Raw genomic sequence first — 25,125 nt, forward strand, 5'->3', positions numbered from 1 at the left:
CACAGTTTGTATCTATGCTACTGTTTGTAAATGAAAAAGAACTCTTGCATCTACGTTTCATCACACAACTGGATTTAATTTGAAAATTACTCTGATAATCATTATTTACTAATAAGTTAGCAGAGTATCACAGTAGTCAAAAAGAAATGAACAGGCTTATTTTTAGTTGGGAGTATATCATCTTTAATATAAATTATTTCTAAAAGAAAATAACATTAATAAGTTTATCTAGATTATTAGAAAACTTTCATACAATGTTATGAAATAGAAATACGTGATGTGCAGTCAAAATACATAATAATGAACTATAGGATTAAAATAAATTTAAATTAATAATGTAATAATAATATTAAAAAAACTTATTTAAAAAAATAAATAATTATACTTTAATAATCCTAAAAACTAGCAAATAAATAAGTAAATATAAAAATAACATAATTGTAAAACTTAAAAGTGTCAATTTTAATAAATTAAAAAGGATTGTTGTAGATGTTATCTTCTGACACAAAATAATAATTATAAAATATATATATTTAAATAGAACAATTTAAATATATAAAATTTCTTATCTTATTTTACTGCATTAAGAGATCAATATAATATATATTTCGATATAATACAATACAAAAATACCACCACTAAGATACTTATACACAGTTACTGTAATTATTTATTATTAATAGTATACAAGTATTTTTTCACACTTTTTGAATTGTCTGAATAATAAGCATTTTGTAATTTTAATAAAACAGTTTATCACTCAACTGCTTAACCTAAAACATGGTATGTAATTATTACAGTTCAATGCACTTATAAGTCACTAGAAAAGTATAACACAAAGCATACATCATACATTATGAAAATTATACTTGCCTTTAACAAATAAAATCACATAAAAAATTATTTTTCCATAAATAAATATTTAGTACACAATAAATTAAATAGTATAATCCATACTACATATTTAAATGCAATATGAATTTATTATTTTTATTTACATATTTATAAATAAATAAAACTAATGGTAATGACTGTTTAAAATATTAAGCAAGAAGCATATTTATTTTCAAACTACATTCTTTAAGAAATTAATTAAAAAAATGTTTTTAAATTAATTTCAAAGCCATGGAGGTCTGGTAATAGCATCATGCATACTAAGATAACCGGGTGGCGGGTAACCCGCAGCTGGTAGAAGACTTTGATGTAAAACCATAGGTCTAAGCAGTTCTTCAGGATGCCTCTGAAGATACTGCTGGTAAGGACTATTCATAAACGGATGAGGAGGATAGGCAGAAGGTCGAGATGATGGTCCGAGAAATGGAAATGGAGTAGCTGATGGATGAGGAGTAGGCGATGATGATTTATTACTAGAGTTTGGTGGTTCTGGGTGTGGTACATAATAACCAGATGAACGCATATCTTCCAAGTAGGAAGCATAAGTGTCTTTTAAAGGTGCAGCTGGACCAAAGTTAAAGGCACTTCCTGGTACGACACTCGCTGTTTTAAGAGAAATCGCTTCAGGCGATGAATACTGTTGGAATCCTGTTTCGAGATTCTGTTTTTTACTTTTCTTATTTGGTTTCTTCGTAGCTACCTTCAAAGGTAGATCGCTCTGTTTACTTGTCGGTGTACTTCTTGAAACAGGTGGATAATTATACACATTTGGAGAAAGTAGTTCAACAGGTCGTCCGACATAACTAGGAGCATTACTTTTAGTTTGCATTAATTCCGGTACAGGATAGCCCTTACTCTGAATAATATCACTTACAGCGTAATTATACCTAGACTGACTTTGCATTAAGTCAGACATTGGATGATTATAATTAACTTTACCAGATAAAATGTCCGACTGAGTTGAGTAACTTAACGGTGATGGAACATTAATTTTATTAGAAACTAGATCAGGAGTTGTAGTATAATTTATTCCTGCTGATGTTGATAAATCAGAAACAGTTCTACTATATGAAGAATTTACTTTACCTGGAAGCATATCAACCATCGTTCTATTGCTGGCATAAGAGATCGGTGAAGGAGCACTAACTTTACTGGTTAAAAGTTCTGAATTTAATTTTGAATATTCTAACGGTGGACAAGACGATTTAGTAGATTGCATTATATCCTGTGATCTGCTAAAATATGTTATTGGAGATGATGTCGCTACTTTACTTGAATGTAAATCGTTATTGGAAAAGTTTATAGGTGATGATGTTTCATTGCTATGTGTAGGTGACAACATCTCTGGATTCCTATTCGAATAGTTAAGTGCTGAAGGAGACTTAGATTTCGACAACGATCCTGAAGAGGTATAACTTGAAGGAACACTATCACTACTTTTTAATGGTCTAGGGTCTGGATATGTTCCCAGATTGCTACGACTATAGTCTGAAGAAACATTAACTTCAGTTAATTCTGGGCGAGCTGGATATGGTGAATGCGAAGGGTTTTCTTTAGTAAAACTTGATGTAGTTGTAACAGTTCCGCTTTGAGAGAACATAGTAAGAGGCATTGAACTATTCGACACCTGAGCAGCACTCTTGGCATAAATATCTCCACTGAAATAAGACTGTGCTAACAATCTATCTTCAGCATAAGGATCCATTAATGGATGAGGTGGTAAAGGATGGTGAGTTAATCCCATAGGAATTCCTGAGTCCGGCGTAAAAGTATGTCTTGTAGCTGGTGAAGGTTGAGTCGGCATTCTGCCTGGTGTAGGAGTAAATCCTCTATCTTGTTCTACAGCTCCTCTTGTAGGAGTAAAAGATCCACCTCTATATGTGCTGCTTAAATCTTGAGTCCCTTTAACAGCCTGAGTGTTCTCCACATCATTATATATTCGTTTTTTCACTGGGAAGACAGACGATAAAGGTTTCTCAACATGCGCATGTGCTGGTACAGCTGGTTGCTGCGTTCTGTACTGCTCTGTCAATGATTTACTTGTATCATAATACGGCATGTGAGCAGGATATGGTGAAAGAGGAGCTTCATAGAGTGATGATGCTGGAGAAGAAGTAACTGCTGGAGATGAATAATTTGGTATGGTGACTGGAGGATAAGTTGGATGATAGTCAGACTTAGGACTAGGCATTGGTTCCCTTGGACTGCAATTTGGAAGATCTCTAGGACTACAGTTTGGAAGTTCTCTAGGAGAGCAACTTTGTGGTTCTCGAGGACTACAACTAGGAGGATCTCTAGGACTGCTACTTGAATTACTACGTGGAAATGAAGTATCCTGGTAAAAACCAACTCTAATCGTTCCATTGATAGGTGAATGATGATATGGTGTTTTCACTGGTTCTGACTGTGGAGATAAATATGGTTCATCCAAACTTGGCCTCGGAGAAGATCCATCAATAAGCTGATCCATAGGATCTTGACTGAATGATGATCTTTCTGATACACTACTACCTGTGCTAGCTTTTCTCTGCCTTTTGGCTGGTGACTGAAGTGGTGGCACAACAACATTTAATTTTTTATCTTTATCATCCTCTATAGTGTCTTCTTCTTTTGAGTATTTTATCGGTTCAATATTCTTTGGAGATTCTTTACATTCTTCAGATGTTGCTAATTCTGTTTTCTTTTTGGTGGCAGGCTGAGATTTTGGTGCTCCAAATGCTTTAAACCATGCAGTAAAATTTGGTGTTGATTTCTCTTGTTTATTACTCCCAATTTCTCCAGTAGTATTTTTCTTTTCCACATCTATAATTAATGGCTCATCTTCAACTTTAATTTTTTTCTCTGGCGGAGCTTCACAGCTATCTTCTAACCGAACTTCTTCCTGTGGAGACTTTTTTTCTTCTTCATCTATAGCCAACGGTTTACTATCACTACAATCTGCAGAATCTACATCTTTTCTAATTATACTAGATACATCATTCTCACCAAAATTATGTTTACCAAAACCGATCACATCATTAGTAAGAACAGTTCCGAGACTAAGTTTAGGAGTTGATTCATCCACTTTATCTGCTACACTTGATTTTGTATCTTTATTGGTAGGACATGTCTCTTCACCATTTTTAGTAACAGATAGGTTTGACAAAAGATTTCCTTTACTCTTTCCAGGTTGTAATCTGTCAATTGTACGATGGATTTCTCTCCTTCTTTTTAAGAAAGTCTGGTCTTTCATCAAACGCCGTCGATGCGGATCCTGCAATAAAAGCATCAATAGATAAAATAAAAACCTATATAAAAATCAAAACCGTACAGAATTAAATAAGTGTAAAAATACATAAATGAAAGATCCATTTCCTAACTCAAGAATGAATATAATTTAAAATTGGAACATTTTTTAAATTTTAATTTTTTGTATTTCACTGTTGAGCAGTTATTTAAGAGATATCTCTTAATTAGCTGTTACACTTTTGAAAATAGTTGTGTTAAACATTAAATACCTACCACTTTGGTTAGAGTTGTCATATCCTGAACAGTTTTAGGTCAAAATTGTTGACTTTCAATAAACTTTAAAATTATAACAATCTCACAATTCCATTTATAAACAAAACCAATATATAACCATCATCAAACAAACCTAACTGATAATAAGAAAGACCCAACAGCATGGAACTGTTGTCCACTTTCTGCAATTTATAGAATATGTAATTTTATTAAAAATAATTACTTTAAAAATGACAAAGATTTCTATTGAAAAGCTCACAAATTCGAATAAAGAAATCAAAATATACGATAGAAAAAGATGACTATGTTTTTCAAAATTAAAAATGCAATTATATACTTGTAATGAGTTTAAAATCTCTTATTTTCCTTTTTGACTGATCAATTTTTAAAGCCTACATGAAGTTAGACACATTACATTAGGCAACTGAATATCTGAGTTATAACAGTGCATAGTAATGTGAACCCACAATGGGGAAAACAGAGTAATATTCAATATTCATCCAACATGAATAAATAAATACATATTACATTAAACTAAATATAATTTTAAAAAGTAGTGAAGAAAAAACTCATTCAATCAAGAAATGTCATCTTTCTTCACGAACATTTTTCAACTGGTATATAAAAATCATTAATATAATTGTAATACAAACTGAATTTTTAAATGGCATTTTGCTAAAATAAAATCCCAAATAGCAGTTAATTTAAACTTTCCTTCCATTCATAATTTAATTGAAATATGCAAATATATGTTTTATTCATAATTAATACTAGATTTCAGTGATGTTTCTACATATACATATATATTTTTTTTTTTAGTAGAAAGATTAAGTAGCTTAAACAATTTTTTTCTAGTCGAACATACTGTAAATGTAATGCAGTGTTTTTATATCTAATTAATAAATCTCTGTTTTTGAAAACAAATGACATGTGTCAGATGGTCTGTTAAAAGATTCAGTCTTTATATAAATACAATTTGGAAAAGTTAAAAAATTTTAAATTACATTAAACCAAGAACTTAATTCAACAATATTTCTTGAACTGCTAATACTGCATAATCTACAATAGTTTGACTAAGGTATTATCTGTATGACTTACTAACAGTAACAGTAGTAGTAATACTAATGGATCTACAAGGTTCAATGAATAATTTACGACACAGTTGTTAAGAGAATTATGATCTTTTATAACAGTAAGTTGGTACTTACTATTGATCATTAAATACTATTGATTTCTTTTGATCAGCTGCTTGAGTAAAATTGATTTGTTTAGAACTTAAATATCTCATTTTACAAGAGGTTATCTCTAAAGTAAAGACAGCTTTTTTTGTAAAAAATTTATTCTGAAAACTTTATTAATATTTTTTATTTCTCTTCAACTACATACCTTATACTTGCCACGTGAATTAAGACATTTATCGTAGAGATACACCAGCTCTAATATATCCTCATATTCTTCTGCCACCAGTCCATTTAGCCACTGATTAACAGCATTTTTAAGTTCATCACCTGTGAATTACTTACCACTCAAAAATTCTTTCAATTTCCCAAACAAATGGTAATCAGAAGGAGCTAAGTCCAGACTATATGATGGGTATTCGTAAATTTCCCTTCCAAATGTTCTCAAAAATGTGTTGGACCCGCATTATTGTGCAGCAGGACGATGCCGTCAGTCCGCCATCCATGTTGCCAAGTCTAAATGGCGCACCGTAACTTACATAGTTTAGCAGTAGGCTTCTGGATTTATAGTCATTGCATGTGGCATGAAATCAATCAGTAGTATGTCAAACCAATCCCAAAAGACTGTGGCTATCAGTTTGCATCCAAATGACTGAGAATGACACCATTCACTTGACTGCCATTTTCTCTCTGGTGTGTAATACAAAATCCATGTTTCATCACCAGTAACAACTGAATTAAGGAACTCATCACCTTTTTTTTTTGTGTAGCGCATTAAAAATTCTAAAGGAAATCTCATTCGGATTTTTTTGTGACGTTCTGTTAAGATGTATGGTACCCAATATGCACAAACCTTTCTGAAGCCTAAATGGTTATGAACTATGCGACCAATAACAGCTCTTGAAACATCAGGAAAAAGAAGAGCCAAGTCAGAGATCGTTGAGTGATGATCTTTTTTGATTTCATCATCAATGCGTTTCAACAAGTCCTCGGTGATTAACGATTAACGAGGGCCTCCCCAAACATTCTTCATCCTACACATTAATTCTGTTATTTCTAAACTTTTCATACCATTTCCAGACATCTCTTTCATTCATTATATTATAATACATAGCAACCAACAGCCTATGAATTTCAGCCAGCTTAATGTTTTGATGTTTATAAAAGTATGACTCCACGTGTTTCACAGTCGGTGGCAAGATTGATTTTCCTGTTAATTTTATAACATAATAACTTACACGTAATCAAAGATAATACAATGCAACAACTTAGACAACAATGCAGTGTTTACATTACTAGCGTAGCCATGAACGACACAAGTTTGCCAACCTTAAGGAGAGAAACTTCCCAGCAGTCTTTACTTTAAAGATATCCCTGGTACAATGGTGAGTTCTCTTTGTGAATTAGTTGAAGAGCCTGGTGCGATCCATTTTTTGCTTTCCGAACATAAAAAAACAGGGTTAACATTTACTCTCATATGACCAAACAATATTAGTTTTATGAATCACAGATTTTTAAAAGGAGGTAGAAAAATTTAGAGACAATCAAACTTCATTGACTAATAGGCACTATTTTCAACATCCACTATTCTCAATGTTTCAATCCAGCGCTTGAAACTAGCATAGACTCTCTCATACAAGAAGACAAACAGATTACAGTTGAGATTATAGCTAAAAAATTAAAAGTGTCGGTACAGTTCATAATATCACCGACAAGCTCAAGTAGCGCAAAACAAGTGCAATATAGTTCCAAGAGAGTTGACAGATCACCATAAGAAAACAAGAATTTGTATCATACACAGAACTGAAACAGCAGTATTAGCAGGATGGTGATGCATTTTTCTATGGTATTCTAACCTGTGATGAGACATGGATTAACAATTATGAATAAAAATCAAAGACAGATCTTGGAAGGGCTTGAATAAAAAAGCACACGAGGTCACTTATCAAGAATAAATTCTGATCCTAACCATCAAAAAGAAAAATCTTACCAATCTTTTCAATCCAATTTTCAAAAATGATGACAATATTTTGGGATGTAAAAGACCCGGTTTTTGTCAATCTTCTAGAAAATCAGCAAACAAAAAAACATAATACTGTATATGCTTATAAAAAAAGTGAAGCCACCAGTGTTGTAAATACCGGATCTCAGTGAAAAGCATCATTCTACTTCATAACATCTGTAGCTCACATAACTTGTTAAAGAATAGATAATTGCAATGGGAAATACTACATCACCCCCATACAGTCTTGAGTTGGTCCCATTGGATTTCTCTTGTATGGTCCACTCAAGGAGGCACTACAAGGTAAGAGGTTTAATGGTAATGTTTACGGTAAAATCACCACATATATAACAAAAGGCATCCACATCATTAACACAATTTCAATGCATTATGATACTGCACTGTTAACAAACTTAACACAGCAATAAGACTGAACAAAATTAATTCATTCCTAAATCCAGTGCTTAATACAAACAACACAACTGTGTTTTCAGCTACATGTTCTGACCTGCACAGACATGATTAATCTTGTCCATGAAGGCTCACTCTACAGTATTAGATATGATGTCATAATATGTAACTATGATATGAATTAATTCTTTGTCTAGTATTGTTAATTTACAGCTAACAAATTACGTTAAAAAAGTTAAACAATAAAAAATGAGCTAACAAAATACAATATAGGAACTTAAAATGCTAACTGCAAGTTGAAAAATTAAAAAAATCCTTTAATTAAAATTTAACATTTTTCAAAAATGGTAGATGATAGAAAGATTCTGAGTTCATATTCATTTTCAGCATAAAAAACAGATTAAAATCATGTATCGTATGTAAGGAAACAAAAAACTATGTTTATCAGTGATATTTGTGTGAAGATAAATTCTCAGCCGACACTTATTAAAACCAAAACTATAAATCATTTACCATTAACTTCATCTCTTTATTTACGTTTAAGTAATTTACAACCTGACATTGAAACAATTGTACAAAATGAGTAACAACAAATTTCTCACTAACTTTCATTATTTACAATTAGTTTGTAATATGATTTGTTTGTGTTCCTTTCTATTTTTAAAGAAAACAGCCTGCATTTATTTTTTGTTATTTATTTTCTGATTTGATTTATATACTGTTTTGTTGTTTATAGATAAAAATGATATTTATTAATATTATATATGTGTAAATTTAATTATTAATACAATAAAAATAAGTTTTTTTTTTTTTGCTCGTCAAAAAATCTAAGCTGAGGGTCTGCAGGCCCTTGTTTATTTTTCTATAATTTTACTGGTCCACCATAAAAAAAGTTGAGAAACACTGGTTTAGACAATATAAATACACTTGAGAAGGATTTGATGGCAATTATGTTTTCCATTACTTTGTGTAATTCCTTATCACTTTTATTGGTTTTGAAAGTATAGAAGATATTTTATCAAAAAAGTGGAAATTTTAATATAATTCATAATAAAGCAAGGATTTTGAGTAATAAGGAGCATATGTCTTTTCCAAAAACTAAATATAAAATATTTAAAAATAGTACTGAATAATATTTATTTCCTACAATTTATAATTGTGGAAACTCTAACATTGGAAAATAAAAGTATTGATAAAATGAAATTAATTGCTTCATGGAATTGGCTTTTTAAAAATGAAGCTATTTAATTCTAAATATAAAGAATTACTTTTTTGAGTTTATTTGTCAAAATCACCTACTGAAGTGTTGAATATTTTTATTTTCTGGTTTTGAATATATACTGACTATAAGTGATCCTGCATTTGCTCCAGTTTCCCTTTGAGAAAAGGAAAATTCTCAAAGGTCTTTCCATTGAGAATGTTTTTTATTTATCAGAAATAATTTGTTAACATAATTTTTTCAACTTAAAGAATTGTAATTATTGTTTTGATAATGTATATAAATCTGCTAAAAAAAAAAGAAGATAGTGTTAAGATGTTTTTGCCGACTTAATCGATAATGAGTTCTATACAAATTTGGTTCTGTCATTCGTACCGAATCTATTTACTTTCAACATTATTATAAAGTTTCGATTAATTTAAAAAAAAAACAAAAAAAACTGAGACTTTGTGACAAATTGTATATAAAAATGACCCAGTTTAACATGTCTTCTCGATAATGCAATTTCAATCTTCTTCAACAAAGAGATCACATAAAAAAAAAAATTGTCCACTAACAATTTTAAAATAGCAGCTTTAAAAAAAAATTCTATTTTGGCCCTAAGTAAAGGTAGGAGATTTCTTCAGCACTCAATTTTATGTTTTATACATTATAATGAAATTTTGATTCCTATGAGAGCCCCAAAGAATTTTTATTACTTTTGTTAATTTCTTCTCTTATTTTAATTGTAATATTTGTCTTTTATAAGTTAATTAATCTGTTTTTCTGTTTGCTAATAATAGTACAAATGAAACTTTTGATATGATAATTTAATTATTTAATTCAATAGATAAGTAAACACCCTTATTTTATTAAGTTGTTTTTCTACTTTTGAAATAGGTAACTGAACTGTAGGTTTATGCTTGACCAGAGTAATTATGGCTATAAAATTTTATTTTAAATATTCTGAAATAAGATTTTTTATAATTATTTTATTAAAAAAAAAGAAAGAAAAGAAAATCAACTGGCATAATAAAGAGGTTACTAGTTAGCTAAAAAAAAAGAAGAGATGAAACATAAGTGTTTGATACATTTCATAGTTGAAAATTACTATTTTATTAAATAATAATACAGTATTTGACATGATAAATATAAGCCATTGTTTCAATGGCCAAAGTGGAGCAAAATTCAACCTCTCACGTACTGTACATATCACTAACCTCTTGCTAATAAATTTCACTTTTTCATACCAACACCACGTCTCTTAATTTTAATTAATTTAATAAAAAAATGATAATTATAAGATTGGTTTTAAGTGACCGGCGAATCACCCAGCAACGCATCGCTATTCAGTTAGGAATATCTAAAGAACGAATAGGCCATATTATTGAGTAATTGGGTTACCATAAAATCTATGCAAGATGGGTATGGCACAAATTCACTGATGGCTCTCTACAAGCTGAAGTTTGAGCCTATTCCACATCTGCCATACTCACTGGATTTGGCTTCGTGTGACTTCCACTTCTTCCCTCATCAAAAGAAGGATCTTAAAGGTAATCATTGCACCACTGACAATGAGGTGAAGGAAGCTGTGGCCACTTGGATTTGAGAAAGATCGCCAGAATTTTTCAGTGATAGAATACAAAAACTTGTCACACGTTGGGAAAAGTGTATCAGTGTAAACGGGGAATTACACTGAAAAATAAATACTGCATTTTGTAGCTAGGGTATTATACTTTTATTCATTTTTATTTCATTCCAACATCTCTTTTTGTGCAAAATTTATCAGCTGAGCCTCATAGTTAGATCAGTAAGGTCAACTAATTCAAATCAACAAAACATTGTAACAAGTCCCTTTACAACATCTCTAACATCTATTTATACAAGTAGCTCATTAGCAACTATTCTGTTAAAAAATAATAAATCCAATTAATGCATGGAGTAAAGTGTTGACTTTAATGAAATAATTTAAAGAGAAATTAATTTTGAAGATGTGGGCTCTCAATAAAAAATTAAATAGTAATGATGACCTAACTATGTATATTAATGTAAGAAGCTTAACTGCTAACTTCTCTAACCTTGAAATAATTGTTGAGAGACTGAACACAATGCCTAGTGTAATTGTTTGTGCTGAAACTTGGACCTTGGGATGCTATCAGCATTTCTACCTGTCAGGATACAAATAAAATTACAATAATAGTCAATTTAATAAAGCTGATGATATATTAATATATTTAAATGAAAATAATACGAAAAATACTGAAGTTGTTACAAGTGGTAGAGTCAGTGTACTGAGTTCCACTATAAAATTTGATGGTTTGGATATGATGATATCTGTAATATATTATATACATATATATATATATATATATAGATCAAATGAGATTCCAAAAATAAAATTCAAACTGGAATTAAAATCATTTTTAATAGAAGTAAGAATGTAAGCAATCATTTGATGATTGGAGATTTTACTACTGATCTTTTGGAAGTAGACAACATAAAAGTCTGGAATTTTTTAACAATGTTTTGGAAAGAGGATCTACTCCAGGTTTTCAAAGAATAACCAAACCCTTCAAAGATGATTTCAATGATTGACCTTTACAGACAACATTCTCATAAAAACTAATATGATTGAGGTATGAGGTAGAATCTTTTTAACTGACCAATACTTTTGCTGATCATTATTCATTATTAGGGAAACAAAACAAAAACAGCACAATAATAAAATATACACAGATGTCTGAAATGTTCCCAAACTAAATTAAATAAAAATACATTTTGAAAGATAAACGAATTACTCTCATCAGCTCTCTACATAGAACCCTTCTCTATTTAGACATACACTCGTTGCAGTGTTGGTAGAGCCCATCAAATGCTTTGAAGATATCACTTCGTGGGATCGCCTTCAACTGCTTGGTGCAAGCCCTTTGAATGGTCGTAATGTCATTGAAAAAGCGGGCTTTCATCTTCAACTTGAGTTTTGGCAACAGAAAATAGTCTGCTGGAGCAAAGTCAAGTAGGATAAGACAGTGATTTGATTTGCGGCATAATAATGTGTTAAAACTATTGACATGTTTGCCGGGGCATTGTCATACAAGACTCCAAATGCCCGAATCCCGGTACTTGGGCCAAATTCAATGAATGCAACGCATCAGGTGTTTCATTACTTTCAAATAAAATTTAGAATTCAGTTTGACCAGTTGGGGCAAATTCATGATAAATCAAGCCATTTAGAGTCAAAGAATGCAATCAACATTGTTTTCACTCTTGATTTTTGTTACCCGACTTTCACCGGTCTTTATGCTCCAGGACTCAAACAAGCAGCAGATTGACACTTTGTTTGCGGATCATACATGAACCACCAGCTTTCATTCCCAGTTAAAATTGTTTGCAAAAAATTCGGGTCACTATCAGCAGTTTCAACGAAGTCTTGAGTGTAAAAAAGACACACCTGTTTGTGTTCTTCGGTCAGTGTGGAACGAAACAGGAGCACACCTTTTGGAGGTTCATTTTTTTCTGTTAGAATTGTACATTCCGTGTCTACCAATGTTTAACTCTTCTGCTATGGCCCGAAGGGTAAGATGAGGCTGTTGAAGCAAGAGCATGTGCACTTTTGCAACATTTTCGTCATGAACAGCTGTTGACGGTCTTCCGCTTTGTTCGTTGTCATCCAACAACTATCTACCATCTTTAAACCACTTCAACCATGTGTATGTTGTAGTATGAGATGCGGCTTCATCACTGAATGCTTGCTGTATAATAGAATAAGTTTCAACGAATGATTTTTGAAGTTGAACAAATAATTTTATCGCACTTCTCTGTTCCATGTCATGAGCTCGCATAAAGTCACATGAACACAACATACGCGACCAAATATAACTTGAGACTGGTGTGACAAAACGAGATGAAATTTTGTAAACTCACTAATCAGACATTGTACTACATAGTTCCTTGGTTGTCAGAGAGATTATGCTACTTGTATCGACTACAGAAATTTAGTTCGGGAACCTTTCAGATCTGTGGTGTATTGCTGTAAAAGCCTCAAAAAATTAGAAACATTATTAAAACTAACTGGGACAAAGTGTTGTCAATGCAGGATCCTAATTCTCTGACTGATATTGTTGTACAATTACAGAATATTATTGATAAAACTAAATTACAAAAGGTTCCAACAACATTTATAATAAGAAAGCCAGAAAAAATGGAAAAATATGGCAATTATGATTTTGTGTAAAACCAAAGAAAATTTATATAGTTATGAAAAAGAAACCAATTATGAAATTCTGAAGATTGAATATAAAAATTATGTAATGGTGTTGGAGAAACTGATAAATGATGCCAAAATAAAATATGTGAGAGAACAGATACAAAGATAGTGGTAATCCCAGTCATCCTTGGAAAATTTTAAATGCAAAACTGGGCAAAGTAAAAAAAAAACGAGATACCAAAATTAATTATACACTACATGATAAGAACATAAAAATTGTGGATCAAGTGGAAATAAATTACATGAATACATATTATCATAATACTGTAACAAAACTGAGTGAAATGGTAGAATCACCTCTTAAACTTCTGTTTAAAACTTTCAACTGTGAATGAGAAAATAATTTTCATGAAGTGAGTTGATTCAGGGAAATAAAAAGTATTATTAATAATTTGAAGGATAAATCTGGTGTAATAGATGGCATTAATACCAAAACTTTTTAAAAACACTATCATGCTATACTTTGCTACCACTTAAACATATCTTCAAAAATTGTGTTAAACAGTCTGTCTGATCTCAAACATTTAAGATTGCTGAAATTTTACCTTTATACAAATCAGTTGAAAGACAAAGATTCAAATTACAGACTTATTTCATTGATATCAAACATAGCTAAATATTCAAGAAAATAGTATACAACAGACTATATAGTTTCATGGAAATAATTAGCACAACAGCAGTTTAGTTATTTTGTAAAAAATAAAGGAACCTCATATGCCTTGAGATATATCTCAAATATGATATATAATAAATACAGATAGGAGAAAAACCTATTATTATAACATTTTTAGATCTAGCAAAAGCGTTTGACACTATCAAAAGGTTTTGTTGGAAATATAATATTGTTACAGGGTTTGAGTACACTCAAATTACTGAATAGAAAAAAAAAGTGAAACTAAATGAATGTGTTAAGTGAATTTTTTGATATGAAAACGGATGTTTCTCAAGGAACAATACTTGGTTCATTATGTTTGTTCTGTATATCAATGATGTGTTTGGTGCCATTTCTTATGCCATTTCAAGACAACCATTTCTTATGCTGAAGATACTGTAATTTCAACAGCTGATACTTGGTCTGACACAGTGAACAACATGAATATGTGTCTAGATGTGATTGCTGGGTGTCTGGCAATTCAACAGCTATTGTTGAATATTGATAAGACTGTATACATGACATTTGGAAGTTAATGTGTTAGCATCCTTAATAACACTTTAGTGAAAATTAAGTGCTTAAAACAGTAGAAAAATTGAAGTACTTGGGAGTGATTTTTTACTATTATCTTTGATGGAAAAATCACATTTCATGTGTAACTGACAAAACCAAATACATACTGTATGTTTTATAAATTTGCCAATATTAAGCAAACCATGACATTATTGTTGATCTACTATGCTTTTTTTCATAATATTATAAAATCTGGGATAATTGCTTGGGGTGATATTTTTAGAAATAATTTGGATCTTCTACAAAAATTGCAGAATAGAATATTAAAAATAATATTCAATACAGCTAACTATTTAGTTTAGAAGCTTCTGATCTCTAAGGAATATATAAACCACTAATACCATAACTAGAAACAAGTATATATTGATGCCAAAAACTACTAAAACTCTTAGTGGAAAAAAAGTTTTATTATTGCAATTAGACTATTTAATAGTCTGTCAAATAACATGAAAATATTACCTTAATAAAAAGATTGTTAACAAACAAAAACTGAAAGCAAATGTTAAGTTGAATATTCAATAAAAACGATTCCTATAGAATAAAATTTTGTTATAAATGCATCATTGTTATTGGGAAATGATATATTTATTGTTTTTAAATTTTATTATTATTTAAAGTTTGTAAAATCTCTTACAAACCATCGAAGTTATTTGATAACCTCGGTGGATAACATGTAAATATAATATTAATCCTTACTAAATTCCCAAAACATTTAATTCCTAATTAAAAAAGTGAACAAAAATATAACAATGATATATGAAATAAAACATTTTAATACTTTTCTAAATATGATATCTTTTCTGCATTGTTTTTTTTTTTAGTAAATCACAGATCTGTTAATAGAATCTTTCTATCACCTTGTTTAATAGAAATGGCACATTAAAGGTCAATAAAAGTTAATATATCTAATGTTATGGGATGTCATATACTTACATTAAAACTTAAGCAGATGCTCTCCTTTTGTAGGTAGCCTCAGGTACTTCTTGAATTACAAGTCCAACGGCAATCAGCATGCATATTAACACTCCATTTGTCTTTTTAACGATTTTCTAACATTAAAATATCTTGGAAACATTCATCATGTTCATCACTTGATGCACCAATGTTTGACAGGAAGAAATCCAAGAAATGGACTTTTAGAGACATAATATATCCCACAGCACTAAATGTTTATCTATCCTGGTATTTTTATCACCACATTTTATTACAAGATTATCCTGGTAATTTTGTAATTTATGAATGCCCAGAAAATGTTCACAAGTGACTTTAAATGCTGTCCAAGTAGTGAATTCTTTCTCGGTTAACACAAAGTTAAAAACTTTCATCTCTAACTGGTTTCTATATTTGTGGGCCAACAAAAATCTCTTCTTTAATTTTAGTTTCACTTACTTTGGTGCCTTATGCACAAGAATCCTTAACTATCTATCTTCATAGCTTTTACAAAATCTTTTATTAATCCTAGTTTGATGTGAGAAGATGGTAAAAATATATATTTTTTTAGTTTAACTACAAGTATGCGAATGTTTTATCACTAGGAATTCAACTTCTCACATTTCTTCCAAAGTTTTACTACATAATGCTAATCCCTTGCTCAGCTGTCCCATTCAAAAATAAAACAGTATTTTGTATACCCTAACTGAATGCCTAACAGAAGAACTCTTACTTTTAAATCTCCACACATGTTCCAACTTTTATTTTTATAACTTACTTTTTCAATAAGTTTTCCCAACATCATATGTTTCTTTCATATTAACTCCTTAACATATTGATATAGAAAGGTATTTATTTTTATTATTATTGTGTGAAGCAGAACTGCTTTTAAGCTAAACTTGTAGGAATCAATGAAAAGGCACCACTCCTTGGGCTGATGAACTTGCCCTAATTGCAACATAAGCTCATCAATATTTATACAACTAAAAAATTTTCTTAGCCAAGTATTGAGAAAAATATTTCTGTAATTTTCGATAGCCCAAGATTTTTGTATTTTTATTTCAAATAAATTTCATCCTTGCATTCTTCAGCCTAAATGTTCAGCTTGATTTTTTTGATAGGTTTAAATCTCTTACCAAGTCATTTAGCTCACCTTGCAATACAAGGTGTGGTTCACCGTACTGTAATTCAAAGTCTGAATCACGAATGTCTTCCATAATATCTGCTTCTTCATCACTGTTTTCACAAAACAATTTTTCAGGAACCTCAGGAGCTGAAATGCATTTACTGTGAGGTACAGCAGTGAAGGATAGAATACAGTGTGTCTGGACTTCTTAGAAATTCCAGACACATTAGTTAAACAGAAGTAACAATCAGTTAATCTTTTGATTCACATCAAACCACAGGGACACCAAATGGTAAGGCCATTCATGTGCCTTTTAGCTATCCTCTTAAGTCAACTACACAATTACTTAACATGTCAGTTACTTAATATATAGACTGTTACAGACATGAGAAGCCCATGTCTTATCCTAATCACCGATTTAACAGTCATAAAATTTATAAGCTTTTTTAATTAAAGATGTAATTGCTATTTTGCGTGATTTTATAATAAACCCACCACTCATATAACAAAACCTGTCAGAATCATTTACAAACTTACAAAGCATAACGAGATGTCATTGTTCATTCAATACAATCAACACATTTGACTGAAGAAATTGTACTATTAAAAACAGTAGACTAACGAAGCAAACAAGCTTTGTGTTTTCTTGAATTGTACACATGATGAATCTTTCTTATGTACACTTCAACAGAGAGATATGATGCCATGATTTGTGATGTTTATGTTACGACTTAAGTTATAGTTTCATGGTCAGCAACTGATTATTTAAAGTTAGAAATATATACTGAGCACATTGATATAGTTAGTAATCATATAAAATAAAAACATCATGTATAATCATATATCATACAATATCAACAATTTTCAATTTTAATTTTTCAATTTTTCAGGAAGGTTGGGGGATGGAAAAATTCTGACTTCAGATTCGATTTCAGCATCAAAAACAGAATTGTTTTATGTATCACATGTTAAAAAACAAAAATGTTGTTTATCAGTGTAATCTAATTCCTTAGGTTTGTTTTCCCCAATGTTTAAATGACCCTTTGACTTATTTTATGATTTTTTTTTTGCATGGCAGGATGTCCATGAAAATTGTACACACTAACCTATATCTAAGAAAATGTACCTGTTAAAGCTATTATTTTTCAAACATTTTAGGTAATAAGTTTATGTATAAATGAAGATATCCAGTTACAAATAAAACAAAACTATCAGTAATATATACAAATTAATATTAATATTGAAAAATTTAATACAAATTCAATTTACAAATTTAGTCATTTTTATTTTCTTGCAAAATAAAATAAATTAAATATGTAATAATAATACTATATTGCATATCTTTTTTTATAACAGCAAAAGGTAACCACACAAAAATTGACGCTATTAATTAGGTTGAAGAAATTATATTAGAAATGGATAAAATATACATAAAACTTAGCCTGATCAGTCACACACTTATTGATTGTCTTTGAAAATATTTTAGATGCTTTAAGATTTTTTTTGTTACTGTCAATATGGAAAAATGACTTGCACTTATGGTTTTGATTTTAAACGCATTTTTTTAGTTACCAACTATAATATAACAACCTACAATATAAACAGCCAGATTGCTTCAATTTTTCAAGTATTAGTCGTTATGTTATAAATGGATCAGCCAAATGTAAAATTACTTTTTATGAAGCCATGATATTTCTGCGATTACAACTTGTACATGCTTTGAGAAAAACCAAGTGTAACTGTGAAGATCTTCATATCTTCACAGGCATAAAATCAGAAAATTAATTGTATAAGTTTATACTTTGTATCGATGGATCCATTTTTAACACTATGACAAATAATGCTTTAAAATTTGAAACAATCTGTTATGCATTCATGAGTTATAATTGGCAAAATCAAGGCCTTTGAAATGAGAACTCTAAAAAAGGCTCTTTTTCAGATTTATATATTAAAAAAAAAATAACACCTAATAGATGGAAATTGAGAAATTTTTAAGGCAATTAACCAATGGAACAGACTAGATTTTTATGTACCGCTTCATAAAAATCTGATAATCCATTTCAGAGATGTTTATTCTAAAACCAGATGAGGACAACGTACATAATATTTGATCAAGTAGTAGATGGAGGATATAAGCCTGAAACGTGTTAGGAAAAATATAGTTTGACATTAAACATCTAAGCAGGTATATGCTTTAAGTATCTGGGCTTATAAAAGCAGTGTCACATAAAATAACACATAATTTTGGCTCTGACTCAATTCATTACTGGAACAATTTCTGTTTCCTGAACACAATATTTCTGCTCTAGAGATTTTCAACCCAAGTTTACAAGAATTTTAAGTAAGAAATTTTTTTTGAGATCTTTAGTTGAATCTAAAAGTCACCATCTTCAAAAAGATAATACACCCAATCGGTAAACAAAAAAATTTAAGTGTTATAATAACTGTCAGCAAGTCAAACTTCTTATAAAATCCAGTTGAGTAACTGGCAAAATTGAATATAGAAAAATCATTTTAAAATATAAACAAACATAAAAAAGTAACTGATAACAATAAGATGAAATGGCATCGGTAAATATTTAGTAAAATACTTACTCTTTCTCGAGGTCTGTGGGAACGTTCCAACTTAAGACGATGTCGATACTCTGTATCGATGCGATTATTCATCTCACATTCATCCCCTACAACAATCTGAGACGGTGAATTACTAGCTGAAGAGAATTCAGAAAATCTTGGTGTGTCATCTAACCATTTGTTAATATCCTGCAGAAAAAACATGATCTAGTTTTCAATTACAAAAAAAAAATTAATAAAATCAACAAAAAATTATTCACTAGTTTACAATCATTGTTTAATGTATTTATTAGCAGAAAACCACACTGTGATAGACTGCATACTAGTTGAATTAATGACAAACAAAATCTGACAAATCAACCCATAAAGTTTCAGATAACAATATAAAACCAATAATAATGTAATATTGATGCGTCATCAGCTTTACTCTTGTACAATTTGGAACCTCAATATTGTTTATTTTTTGGACTAATTTTCAAATGATCTGCACATTATTATCTTTAGTTGGAAACCTCCAGAGAAAAACAAAAAATAACAATTGAATCTAATTCATCTTTATTTATCTTTGGTTAGCCTAGTTTAGTCATAATTACAAACAGTACAACATAAGCAACAAACCTTGAGAACAAATATAAATTAAGTTTGTATATGAACTGGATAAAAATAGTTGTACTAAGAACTGTTTTTACTTTTAATCATTAGTGATGCAAAAATAGTAAACAACATTTACAATAAAATTAGAAAATCCGTTGGCTAACTTTTGAATTTGATCATAGATTAAATATGTGAAATTTTAATTTTCAGACCTAGACTTCAAAATATAAAATAAATAATGGTCATAAAGGTTTGAAATTTCTCTTACATAGTTCCAGTCTAAAAAATAAATTATTCTATTCATAAATTGCTTGATGTGTTATAGATTTGTTTGTACTTAATTTGTGAATGTAATTATTGTTACTTTCATTATCATTATATTTAACTATCTCAAGTATTTCTTTGCCATTATCTATGTTCATGAACGTTAGATGCCATAACTTTTTTTCCTGTTTAGCCTCCGGGAATCACAGTCAGGTATTATTTCAGAGGATGAATGAGGATGATTTTAAGTGAAGTGTAGTCTTGTAGTCAACAATTTCTGAGATGTGTGATTAATTGAAACCCAACCAGAAAATAACACCGGTATCCACAATCTAGTATTCAAATCCATATAAAAATAACTGCCTTTACTAGGATTTGAATTTTAGAACTCTCAACTTCCAAATCAGCTGATTTGTGAAGATGCGTTCACCACTAGACCAACCCAGTGGGTTTAGATGCCTTAACTAAAAGGTAGTAAGTGTTCTGAGATAGTAAATCAATCTTAAAATTAGCATTGGCATTCTTAAGATAATGAGCATTCCATAATAAAAAATAATAATTAAGAATTTGAATTTCCATTTTTGTAGCGTAATATGTTTAGAGAAATGTTTGAAAGATAAATTCATTTATCAATAAAAAACTATTAATATATTGGTCATCACATTTTATATTTTATATTCTAGCTAGATTATAGGTATTTGTAATGTTATTATTATTAAAACATTTTACTGATTTTACTTTATTTGTACATATAATTTTTTTTCCTTATTGTTCAGATTTATAGGTTGTTTATATGTCTATGATGCACTAGGGTAATACACAAGGGTGGTTTGATAAGCAAGGTAAATGTCACATAGATGAAAGCACTACTAACTATATTTTCTATCATCTGCTTCCATATGGTGTTGAAATTTTCATATCCCAAACACCTAATTAGTTTTTTTCCTGTTTAGCCTCCGGTAACTACCGTTCAGATAATACTTCAGAGGATGAATGAGGATGACATATATGAGTGTAAATGAAGTGTAGTCTTGTACATTCTCAGTTCGACCATTCCTGAGATGTGTGATTAATTGAAACCCAACCATCAAAGAATACCAGTATCCATGATCTAGAATTCAAATCCGTGTAAAAATAACTGGCTTTTCTAGGACTTGAATGCTAGAACTCTCGACTTCCAAATCAGCTGATTTGGGAAGAAATGTTCACCACTAGACCAACACGGCGGGTTAATCAATATGTTACTTAGTTCATGTTTAAAGTTCACCTAAGAATATGCTCTCAGGAATTTTGGTAAAATAGAAAAAAATTAAGTTTATACACTCATAACATTTTTTTGTTAGAGAAAATAAAAGTCCAAGTAAAAGCTAGTTAAACGTAGTTCTTGGTAAGTCTTGGTGAATTATTTTGACAGCCAACAAAAGTAAGCATCTCAAGTGGATATTGTACAGAATAGCCCTGATAAACACTGGGCTATATAAATGTTTTCAGTGTGATGGGTGCTGTGTTTACTCACATTTGACCAAAAACGTGTTCAGATGAATATTTCATCTTAACATTCAAATGAAGCCCAAATGAATTTTTGTGCAGATTCATAAAAAACAATGTGAAATACGAGGGTGGTCTGAAAAGTCCATGCAAATTCTAAGTTGGCACCACTGGTGTTATCAAGGGAATTTTCAGTTAGTAGCATCTTTGGGTGGAATACACACACCATGTTTCAACCTAATCAGTTATTCTGTGTTCAGCATCTATTTGAATCGAGAAAATCAAGCGATTTCTAATTTATGAAGAGCAAATCACCTCAGAAGACTAAAGAAAAACTGGATAAATATTATGGTAATCTTTCTTTATAACAGCTTATAAGTGGTTTCAAAATGTTCAATGGGTTTCTGTAAGTACAAGTGCCACCAAACATTCTGGACGCCCTGTTGAGTTACTACTCCAGAAATGATTGATAAAATTCATGATATTGGGTTGGATGATAGAAGAGTGAAGGTGTGTGAAATTATTAGTGTTGTGATCATCTCAAATCAACAACTGCATAACATATTGATCAACATCTGAACATGAGAAAGCTGTCCGCAAGATGGATGCCGCGATTGCTGATACAGATGACCAAAAACAAAATCATGTGATATCTCATGATCAGTTTACAGCTGTTTCAATGAAATCAATAGGATTTTAAGCATCACCGTAGAGGATACACCTCTACATGCCTAAGTCCAAGGAACAATCCAAACAGTGCGTTGCCCTGTACCAAAGAAAGCGAAGGCCATTCCTCTGTCCAGGAAGATTATGGCGACTGTCTTTTGAGATTCACAGAGGATAATCCTTATCGACTGTTTAAAGAAAGGTTCAATGTAAAAGTAATATAAAGGTTCAAAGGCAAGTATTATGCATTGTTACTGGACAAAAATCGAGCTGCAAGAAAAATGTTCATCACGATTGGCCCACAAAGAAAATGCTTTTCCATTACAATAATGCACCTGCTCATTCCTCTGCAGCTGTGCTTCATTCCGCATGCCCCCTATTCTCCAGATTTGGCTCCTTCGATTTTTGAATGGACTTTTCAAACCAACCCATAAAAGAAGTCAAAACAATGACAATGGACATTAAGAGATAAACCAATGTCAAAGATGATGTAGTCAACGTTCTCTGGTGTAAAGGACATGGCTTTTTTTTGGGATATAAGGGGCATAATTTTCATTTAACAAAAGAAAAAAAACAATCAATAGTGAGTACTACATTAATTTATTTTAACATCTAGTGATGAAATTAGTACCAAGAATAGGAATTCAAATACCGAATAAGCCGATTGCAGTGAAATATTTGAATAAAAATATTAGGGCCAAAGAGAACAAAAAGAGTAACTGTAACAAAACACTGATGCAAGATAAAAAAGAAATTGTACCTTCAATGTTTGTTCCGTGGCAAGTTCTAATGCTTCAAGTGCATCAGGGTCCTTGGTTACACCAGATTTTTTAACTGATCGACCAGATGAAGTTTTCTTGGAATTAGTCTTTCTTACAAGAACATCACTATCCTGACTCAAATCAGGTTCTGATGAATCTTCTCTTAATGTATTTCTTTCATTATCAGCATCTAAATCTTCATTTTCATTTTCACTTTCTCCGCTTCTACTAAAAAAATTAAGATTTAATCACATTAAAATGAAACACTTCATTTATGGTACAAAGTCATTTTTATAACTGTTTACTCATTGAAGGAGAATGGCATCAAGGGAGGAGGCTTTAAAGACTCCACTCTTTTCATACATTTTTTAATTTAAAAGAAAATGTAATAACTGCAATAATTTTAAATTTTGTTATCAAAAATTAACTTCAGTTTAGTATGAAACACTGAAAACCAATATCCAGAAATATATACTGAAGAAAATATGGGCACATTTTTATTTGTTGATGAAATTATATTTATATTTTAATTATAAATTATATTTTTATTTGTTGATGAAATTATAAAGATCGTGAAAATTTTCAAGAAGCATACAAAAGAATAACTTTTTATTATCATAAGGAATTGATGAAAAACTGTTCATAAAAAAAAATCATAATACATAAAAATATAATGCAATAACACTAAGTCACACATATAAAAACTTAAACAATATCATTATTAGAACACTAAAAGACAGTAACTGAATAACACCCAAGATAAAAAAACTTCTTAGGGGTAAAAGGTTCAATAGATATTATTTTAAAGTAATTTTAATTGATAAATACTGTGATAATATTTTAATTTTTCTCGATCCTTACAACCCAACAATTCCAGATGTGCAATCTCGCAACAGTAACATTCTTGAAACTGAAGGATGAGGAAAAATGAACTTTGCTTAAATGCCATGGCCACTGCAAATTCAATGAACCAGTTTCTATAGTTCACTAAAGTTAAGAATAGAAGGCAGAGTTTACAGCAGATGTTGTTGGTACTTTCTAGTGGGTAATGATAGCAGCAGTTAGCCAATTAAATAAATAAAAAAATTATTTTCAAGTAACATGAGTCTCTACAGTTGGAAAGAGAAAATTTGAATTTCTGGTTAATATAAATGATAGTATTGATCAAGTTATATATAAAGTACATATGCTAAAAAAAATTAAGAGAAAAAAATAGTCAACGCTTAAGATAATCTAAAGATCAAAAAGGCATTTCCACTGGACCACCAACAGAGATGGAATTGTTTAATTGAACAGTCCTTTTCAATCATCTAGGTTTGCTTGCATCCATATCAGCACATATTAAATTTTACATTTTAACAAATATATAGTAAATAAAAACTGTTCTTGACATTTCTCTCATCTTCTAGATTTATCTGTTCAGCAGTTATATCACCTGCAAATAAAATTAACTTACTCTGAATACTTTTAGATACATCATTTTAATTAAATGCAGAAGCAGACAAGTGAGATATGTAACAGAATGTTCCTTCTGTGATAGGTGAGTTACACCCTGCTTAATAAATACATGATACCACTTTTGAGATAAAGTTTCTGTTACTATTATATAAAAACAGAACCTAAACCAAGAAATAAATTTTTTTAAAAGGTTATTTCATTTCATTTTCAAAAGAATAGAATATTCTAATAGTTTTCCAAACTATTAGAAAGTTTAAATGAAACAGCGATCACTCAAAACATCAACTTGCTATTGTCTATTTAAATAGATTTGCTCTTAGTAGGGGTATTCTATTAAAACTTTCAAGAGGTTTTAATCATCATTACTATATATGGTATAACTTTGGTTTATAAAATATCCTATGCAATAGATTTCCTAGTAAAATAAAAAACCTAATGTAGACACTACATGACTTCCTTGTATACCTATTAAATTTCATATACACATTTTTTTTAAAATGAAAAGTATATAAAATTTTATTTCATTAATAACTTCAGATATTTATTCTTTTTTTTTTATTCTTATAATTGAATTATTATTTATAATAT

At 30.2% G+C, this 25,125-nt stretch overlaps 1 protein-coding gene across 3 annotated transcripts in view; it reads right to left on the reverse strand.

The window, feature by feature from the left end:
- Positions 1 to 1,027: 1,027 nt before the first annotated feature.
- Positions 1,028 to 25,125, reverse strand: part of dikar (CECR2 histone acetyl-lysine reader dikar) — a 91,713-nt gene continuing 67,615 nt past the window's right edge. The window contains exons 11-14 of one of the 3 annotated variants that reach the window (XM_075373408.1): positions 23,079 to 23,304; positions 19,328 to 19,495; positions 11,263 to 11,352; positions 1,028 to 4,147 (exon numbers count right to left, since the gene is read on the reverse strand). In XM_075373408.1, coding sequence (XP_075229523.1) covers positions 1,118 to 4,147; positions 11,263 to 11,352; positions 19,328 to 19,495; positions 23,079 to 23,304 — 3,514 coding nt within the window. In that variant the 3' untranslated portion in view covers positions 1,028 to 1,117. Of the gene's footprint in view, positions 4,148 to 11,262; positions 11,353 to 19,327; positions 19,496 to 23,078; positions 23,308 to 25,125 lie in introns of all 3 variants that reach the window. The other 2 variants (XM_075373407.1, XM_075373409.1) reach the window with 2 other exon arrangements.

The sequence above is a fragment of the Lycorma delicatula genome, chromosome 8 (genome assembly GCF_047948215.1).
Source record: "Lycorma delicatula isolate Av1 chromosome 8, ASM4794821v1, whole genome shotgun sequence".
In the NCBI taxonomy this organism is placed as follows: Eukaryota; Metazoa; Arthropoda; class Insecta; order Hemiptera; family Fulgoridae; genus Lycorma; species Lycorma delicatula.